The sequence below is a fragment of the Suncus etruscus genome, chromosome 5 (genome assembly GCF_024139225.1).
Source record: "Suncus etruscus isolate mSunEtr1 chromosome 5, mSunEtr1.pri.cur, whole genome shotgun sequence".
NCBI classification, from domain to species: domain Eukaryota; kingdom Metazoa; phylum Chordata; class Mammalia; order Eulipotyphla; family Soricidae; genus Suncus; species Suncus etruscus.
In genome coordinates, this window is record NC_064852.1 from 97,719,655 (window position 1) to 97,727,800 (window position 8,146).

General features: G+C 31.2%; 1 protein-coding gene across 2 annotated transcripts; it reads right to left on the reverse strand.

Annotated features, from left to right (window-relative positions):
* Window positions 1–1,176: 1,176 nt before the first annotated feature.
* G6PC2 (glucose-6-phosphatase catalytic subunit 2) lies at window positions 1,177–7,471 on the reverse strand. 2 transcript variants are annotated; one of them, XM_049773484.1, is made up of 5 exons: window positions 7,254–7,471; window positions 6,672–6,781; window positions 4,679–4,790; window positions 2,511–2,626; window positions 1,177–1,685 (listed from the first exon to the last, which is right to left on the reverse strand). In XM_049773484.1, the coding sequence occupies exons 1-5, from the start codon at window positions 7,469–7,471 to the stop codon at window positions 1,177–1,179; spliced, it is 1,065 nt and encodes a 354-aa protein (XP_049629441.1). The 2 variants fall into 2 exon arrangements, with proteins under 2 accessions (XP_049629441.1, XP_049629442.1); XM_049773485.1 differs by lacking the exon at window positions 2,511–2,626 and having other exon boundaries at window positions 1,661–1,685.
* Between the last annotated feature and the right edge of the window lie 675 nt (window positions 7,472–8,146).

The following is an 8,146-nucleotide window of genomic DNA, read 5'->3' on the forward strand; positions in this document are numbered from 1 at the left end:
AATATTAATATTCTATCAGACAATAGCTAAAGTAAAATATTTTTTCAGCTTAGTTCATAGATATTAATCCAGATAACAGATACATATGTTTTATAATTTCCCTGTATTAGCTTTGAGAAAGGTACTTAATTTTTCTAATTTTGAAAGACAGTGAAGAGATAAACTTCTATAGGTAGATTTTTTTTAATTAAATAGATTTTTTTTATGGGAACTAGGGACTATATACCCAGTGGTACTCAGAAGTTACTTCTGGCTTTGCACTCAAATTACTGCTGCCAGGGCACAGGGGACCATGTGGATACTGGACATCAAACTCAGGTTGACCACAAGTAAGCTACATGCCCTACCTGCTCTGGCCCTCTTTAGGTAAATATTTTAAGCATAATAATATTCAAGCGGCATTTATTGAAATATTGGGATAGTGAGCAGAGGCCTCATTGAATGCAGTAGACTAGGCTGCTTTATTTCTCCTTTATTTCTAGAGTCATTGCTGACCCTTTGTGCATGGTGTAAATCAAATGGGATATGGGTATACTTATATTACTTTTGGAAAAATAGTTGAAGTCATCATAGAATCTACATAAAGGTATTTATTCTTATGTATTTTCCCTCTTGAAAATGAAGAATTAAAGCATAATATAATAAAAAAATTTGCCATATAACCAGTTCCAATTACTATTCTTCTGATTGTGGCATAAAAACAAAATTCTTTCATCTAAATGAAACACTATTTTTTATTTGAAAATTTACATCTAAAATGTTTACAAGAGCCAAATGAAGCCTGACCTTTTAATGATGAGTGCTTTCTACTGAGCATCCAAATATGGTGCTAAGGACTGACTAAATGCAGAGTCTGCTGCCTATTGGGGAGAATCAGTCAGCCCAATATCTACAAGGTGGCAATGAGAGTTCAGTATTGCCATATTAAAATATTTTTTACAGAAAATACAGCAATTTATATTTTTAAAGTCAAACATTCCAATTTAGAATTATTGATAATTTAAAAAGAAAAGAAAATAGACTTTGTAAGAACCAAACTATGTATGAATCAGATGAGGTCTATGACAACTATTTTGTGACCTTTGGTTTGGGAAGCCTCCATTCTCTGTGATTCTACCACTGAATGAAGGATGAGGGTCATTATGAGACTATAAAGCATTAATGCTCTGCACAACTCTAATCAATCTTACCGTTTTGTTTCATTAACAAATGAATGCAGTATGGAATCAGAGCAACCACAGTTAGTGGAATTGATGCACTTTTACAGAAAGACAGCACATAAAATAAATGTTCTGTATGAGTGGGGATCTTGATGAAATGGTAAAGCTGCAGTACAGTCAAAGAGGCAGCTATGCAGAGCAGCCGGAAATTCAGTTTATAGCCATTTTCCCCACGGCAGCTCCTGAGGAACATATCAGAGTTTATTGCAAGACCCAGCCCAACAAGGACCCCAAGATTTCTCACAAGTCCAGCAAAAGGCGTGGTATCAATGTGGATCCAGTCAGGGTTGGCACACCATTTCTTGGCTATGGGCACAGACCACAGCAGGTCAATGTCAAGCACTCTGAGACACAAATAAAAGCAGAGTGCAGAGAGGAAAAGGAAAAGGTTTGTCTTCAGGTATGTGCTCAGGCTGGCGGTTTGGATGCCTGGAGTGTGTTCAAAGGCCTCTGCCACAAGCATGCCTGTTGATTAGAAATAGACTGTGAAGATGCTGAACCTTTGAACTCCAAGGAAATCACTCCTCTGTGCACCAAAACAAACAAACAAAAGGTTTCTAATGGCAAAGAACTTTAGACCTCCATGTTTTTCCTATTTTCCAAAAAAAAAAAAAATGTTTTTATTTTTGTTTTGGGACCACGTCCAGCACTTTTTTCCAGGTCATTGCAGGGGGTTATTCTTGGCAGAGCCAGGAATGTAATGCCAGAAATCGAACCAGTGGTTCCTACACACAAAGGTAGTTAATTAAAATACACAGCTGCTTCAATGGCCTTTCACTGCCCAGCTTAGTACAGGAATATCATTCAGGAGTTTGTAGATTGTAGGTAGTGCACTTATCTAGATGTTTTTAATTAGCATTTTAATTGTCATAGTCAATTAACTTAAAATTATTTAAAATATATGTGGGACAGGATTGTGGAAACTCAATCATGGAGAATGCTGCTTCAGATATCATTGCTAAATAATCACGGTTGGTATTTCAAAGACATTGTTTTGATGTACTAGTTGGAGACCCCCTAGTAAATTCTCCAAACACAAACAAGTCTGTAGTGGTGGTTTGAGAATTAGACTTAGTTCTAGTAAGCTCATTGTACTAAAAAGTTATACATTTTTTCTGTCAAGTATATGGATTGAGAAATATGTCAAATCACTTAAGTTCTTAGTATTTAAAACTGTGGCTTAAAAACAGTGACCTTAGACTGGGAAGTTAATTACCAGGGAAATCTGACAACATAAAAAAATACTAAGGGTCTCAAATAACACATTTAAAGATAAATGATCATATTTACCACCAATTACTCCAAGAATAACTTGATGAGGAAAATGTGTTGCAATAAATACTCTGGAGATGCAGACACTGACTTGAATCAACCAAAAAAGACTCCAAAGAAATGACCAGGTCAGTCTACAATGGAAGAATAGATGCAGGTGTATAAAGCAAAGAAATTGTGTAGTTCAAAATTAGAAGAACAATACCAGATGATATCTCTCAGAGTATTCTGCAAACTACACTGTAAACACATTATTCTAGAATGGTTTCCTTCTTTGGGGAAGTAGGCATATTTGCCCTTTGGGAAATTTAAGTTTTAGATGCTCATAGGATTTGAACATTTTAATAAAGTCATTTCTATATTTATTAATGTATTATAACTAACTTGTGCTATCTATCCTGAGATTTATATAGTATATATTTATATACTACAAAAGGACTTCAGTTTAAGATTCTGATAATTATTTTAATGCAGTAAGAGAAATTTGAGTTTGAGGAAATCATTAATATTCCAAACGATCAAGAATAAAATCATAGACATCTTCTGTCTATGTTATGTGTACTACCTCTTGATCTTCCTCTCTCAACCTTATTTTGATAGAAGAAAACACATTGGAAAGACATTATTTGCTCTGATGAAAACACATAAGTGTGTCATGAAAGGATTATTTTCTTGAGTTTCATAGTTTCTCAAGAGTCCTAATTCCTTGTTTCTTGAAACATATAACATAAGGAACTGAGAACTGGCATACAAATTAATTATTTATGATTAGAAATAGCAAAGTACCAAAACTTAAGGTATTAAAATTAAAGCAATATTCATCATTTATCATTTTTAAAAATAAATCAATTAACAATATTGAGTTCTAGGAATCTTTGAAGTTCTTATGTTTTGCTTCTGGTAATAAGTAGTTATTAAGTTCATCTATAGATAAAAGAGAAATGAGTTCTTCAAGAAGAAACCAAGCAAGGATCATCAGTATGGAAGAAGAATAATTCATATTATTTTCATAATCATACTTGATAATTTTATTTATTTTATAGTTTTAACAATAATAAATAATATTTAGTAAATTAAATAAAAACAATCCATTTTATTGGCTGAAGGAAATTTGGCAGTAGTAAAAATCAAAGAGTTAGAAGTGTTTTTAATGAGTTTTTTTTTTTAGGAAAATAAGTATTTTTTTCAGGTTTTTAAATTTGAGGAAAAAATAACCTACAGAGAAAAGGTGAGAAGACAGCTTAATTCTTACTTTGAAAAATATCTCTGAATAAAAAATTTCTAATTTCTTCCAATTTTAATAAGAGTCTGTTGTTGTTTGAATTAGATAATGGCTACACTGAGGTATTCATAATCTCATCTTAATAAATGTCAACGATTTCCAAATTCTTTGGTTATTTGTTTCATACAAAATTCAATACTTTTCTGAGCAATGAAATGTCATGAATCTTAGAAAAATTTTTTGGAAAATCTTTTGTGTAATGGCATAAGTCATAGCTTTTTTTAAGTAATTAAATAACAAATCTATTACAGGCAGCCTAATAACGTCTAATTAAAGTAGCATTAATGATCACTTTAATGATAAAGTATTTTAGGGAAGAACAAAAGAAAATATAGCCAAATTTTCACAAAAATTATGAGTAATATTAAAATCCAGACTTTTCTAAAAGCTATGAATTTAGGTCTTTCTAAATGTTAGTCTACCTACATTTAAATTTAAATTTGCCTCTAGAATAATGCTTTTAATTAAACACTTTGCATAGCTCTTAAAGCTAAAAAGTAATTTATGTCAAACATAATCTAGGCAAAGAAGCGTAATTATACAAAATAAACTGATTAATATAAAGGAATGATTTTCAAAATCTAGTTAATCTTAAAGAAACTTCAGCTACAAAAATATTACAGTATTTAGGTGATTTATTTGTGAATTACCAGTGTTTATTATATTAAAGAAACCCAAAGGCATATTTAACAAATTATTAATCAATTTAAAAGTTTTAACTATGATAATAACTGAGCTAATTAGAATATTATCTTAAGGCAAACTATTAATTTTCCATTCATCTTGTTTTTTTAACTATGATGGAATAAATAGGTCTCAGCAACAAAAAACATGCAAAATAAAAATTTGAAGAAGACTTTTCATACCCATATTTCAGGGCTACAAAAACTGGAGCAAAGCTAACCTGTGCAGAGTGGTTGACAACTTTTCCATTTGGCAGACAGAGGGGCTCAAGGCAGCTGTTACCATTACATACCAGACACAGAAAGAACCCATTGCGTGGCCCGATGGACTTCCTGCAACCATAAAGTGTTCATTAGATTTGTTGAGTCTCAGTGATCAGATATATGATCAGAATAAGTCATGAAAATTACCAAGAAAAGAGAAATGAGCAGTAAGTTACAGAATGGTGCTAGATATATGCAATGCTAGAAATATGTAGCAATAAGGAAAACTGAGTCAAATTGAGACTCAAAATTCTGCTTTACACTTTCCTCCAGATATTTCTAGTTAATTAACTTCAAGAAATCAAAGCTTCAAGGTTGAGTTAATGAATCTCACACATTCCTATTCATTCTTCATACTTAATTGTTTTTTTAATTGATGAAAAATTAAAGTACTTGGATCTTGAAGCAGCTTACTTCCCTTGGGTTAAAAAAGTCAAACATCTAACCAAGATTATAACTATGTGTGACTTAGCAATTATTTTACAAATGACTGCTAAGTATAAGCAATTACCTATCTCTCTATTGTGTGGTCAGCTACTGTGGCGTGAATCTTCACAAGAAACAGACACAAATAAATTATAAAGATGTTTATCCTAGAGGAGAATTAACCTGCCAACAGATAACTGCTCTACTCAAAAAATGTCTTTAACATGCTGTCTGAAATTTTTTAATTATTTTACTTTGAAGAACTCCTGAATTTTCTAACAATTGGAAATTCATTAAGGTAAAATGCCAAGCTCTTTTGGAAATGCACTAAATTAAAGACAAATATATTTCTTGCAGATTTATTTCTTTCAAATCTATTTGTTACTTGAGAATGTTTATGGCCAGAATTCTATAATTCTTATAATTTATAAGAAAGGATATAAAATGCATTCCCCCCCAGAAAGTATCTAATAATAAGAAATGTTTCAATAGAAAAAAGACTGCAATCTTCTCAGTCTATCTATCCATCAACATATCCTTCCTCTAGTTTCACAGAGATAATATTCATAACATAGAATAGATAGAATGCATAATCTATGAGAAAGCTATATATGTAAATAATTACAGATCAGAAATATGTTATGTGGGAACAGAAAAGAAAAATATTCAGAAAACTCTTTTAGAGGTAGCATATACACTATATTAAAGCCTTTGGGGGGAAAATAGTGTTTTGTTATGTAACAAACTTTGAGGTGATAAAATAAAAATTGGGGTGAGAACAGTACAACATTTCTTAAATTTAAAATCATGATGCCATTTTCCTTCATATAGATTTCAAAAAACTTGTTCACAGTCTTAAATTTAATTTTTACAAAAATATTTTATACTCATATAGAAACATAGTAAAAAATAAGTGGCCTCCAAAATCTAAACTTTAACTACTAAACACAAGAGATAAAGGGAATTAGAACTAGAAATAGTTCCAAAATTAGAGACAATACTTCTGGTGCTAATACTAGCAGAAAGGACTTAGTTTTCTTAATGCTAAGAATTCTCCCCTCATGCATGAGATTCTTTAGAGACCTATAACTTTGAAAGCTGCTCAGCAAAAAATAACCTTTCTAGAAGTTTAACAAATTTCTTTAGAAATTTATTTTAGTTTATGGTTTGTTTGTTTATTGTTTTTATTTGATTCAGTGTTAAATAATTACATTTTTCTCCCCAAATGCCAAATATATCAATTGGCAATTAACAATTTTACAGATAATCTTAATATTTTTACAGATAATCAAGTAAAATGTGATTATAAAATTTCTTTTCTTTCTCATCAGTAAATTTTATAAAGATGAACTTTTAGCATACATTCTCTTTAACAGACTACTACATATAAAACATTTATTAGATTATAATCCCTAATATTATATTTTAATATTAATATTAGCATTAATATTACTATTAATTAATATTATTATTACTCCACTGGAATATCCTTAGTCACTTGAGGCTTCAAAAATAATTGCTTACCTGGACCTGTTTCACATGTCGCAGGGAACTGTTCAAGGCATGGACTTGAATAATTTGGGTAAATATGGGTTTCTTGTACCCACCAGTAAGGCCGATGACCAAATAATATCCTGTATAAATGTAATATAAATATGCTTAAAAATTTAAATATTAAATTAAGTGGACACAAGCTATTCTTGCCTAATAAACAACTCAGCAGATTGATAAAGAAAGTTCATAAGTAACAAAATTGGAAAGAAAAAAAAAAGAATTCTATACTGGTCTATTTCATATAGGATACATAGTCATTTGGAGATTGTTTCCAATCTCCAAAAACAGGAGTTTTTTTCCTTATAAGTAAGTCCTGAGGCAGCTTTGGTACTTAGACTAGAAATATTAAAGTGTTACCTGGAAACATCTTTCTGTACTTTGTATTTTTTCAACTAACTTCTTGGGCTAATCACAAAATATATACTCTAATACTTCAAATTTACTTACATGTCAAAGATACATTTTCAAGTAAAAATATATGTTCTGAAATGTGATCACTAAATTTATGCTACAAAGAACAAGCTTCAGAAAACAATAAAACGGGATTCTTACCATTTAAAAATAAGATTGAACCAATCCCCAATGACAGCCACCCATATCATTTTAGTTCCAACTGTCTGATTAAGTTGAAACCAAAGAGGAAAGTAAATAGAGAAGATATTTCGAGGATCTCCAACATTGGACATAAAATTTAGGAAACTGTAGTAGGCTCTATAATCCTTCTGCAAATGCTGAATAATCAGCACTCCGTCCTTGTGAAGGAAATCCATTTGGAAAGAGAGGCAATTCTAAACAGAAAGCAACTGAAAATGTTATGTGCTCTGAATTTCACTGTTTTTATATAGTGCATTTGTAGCATGTCTAACCATCACTTTAACATGTGATGCCGACCATCTGTGGGAAAGCAAGTCAGCCCTCCTCTGCTAAAAAGCTCACGTTTATGATTTACTTGGCACCAAAGAGGTGAAATACACACTGGCCTGTGGCAAATTGTGGGTAAATTCAGTAGAAGCACAATGAATTTCTTATATAGCTTCCCTTTTGTGTCAACAACTGGATGGTGTTTGCTTGAAATTTTTTGCACAGTTCATCTCCTTCCAGGGTAGACATTAGCAAGTTCTATGCTTGGCTAGAAGACTGCACAAATAATTATTTCATGCCCAATAGCCCTTAAAGTCATGCATTTTAATTTAAAAGAGACTGTAATTTTTTTATTATATTTTGAGGTTTTGAGGAAAATAAATTAGTAAAAATCTGGTAATGAAACATTAATGTGATGTGACATTGTTTTCAGATTGCAAATTTTTAAATAAAACACTTTTGTGTTTATTAGCAAAGAGAATAATATGATATATCTGAACATAGAAGGAAATGTATAGGCTATTTGAAATCTGGAAGGCTATGCTTATTTTTTTATTACAAGGCAAGAGCACAGAAGTGATGTT

Excerpts from the sequence above, each read along its gene's own strand:
- G6PC2 (XM_049773484.1), bottom strand. The coding sequence starts at position 7,471 with ATGGATTTCCTTCACAAGGACGGAGTGCTGATTATTCAGCATTTGCAG. Across the intron at positions 2,627-4,678 it reads TTGTCAACCACTCTGCACAG|ACTGACCTGGTCATTTCTTT; the intron begins GTTAGCTTTGCT and ends CTTCCATTGTAG. Across the intron at positions 1,686-2,510 it reads TATTCTTGGAGTAATTGGTG|GCATGCTTGTGGCAGAGGCC; the intron begins GTAAATATGATC and ends TCTAATCAACAG.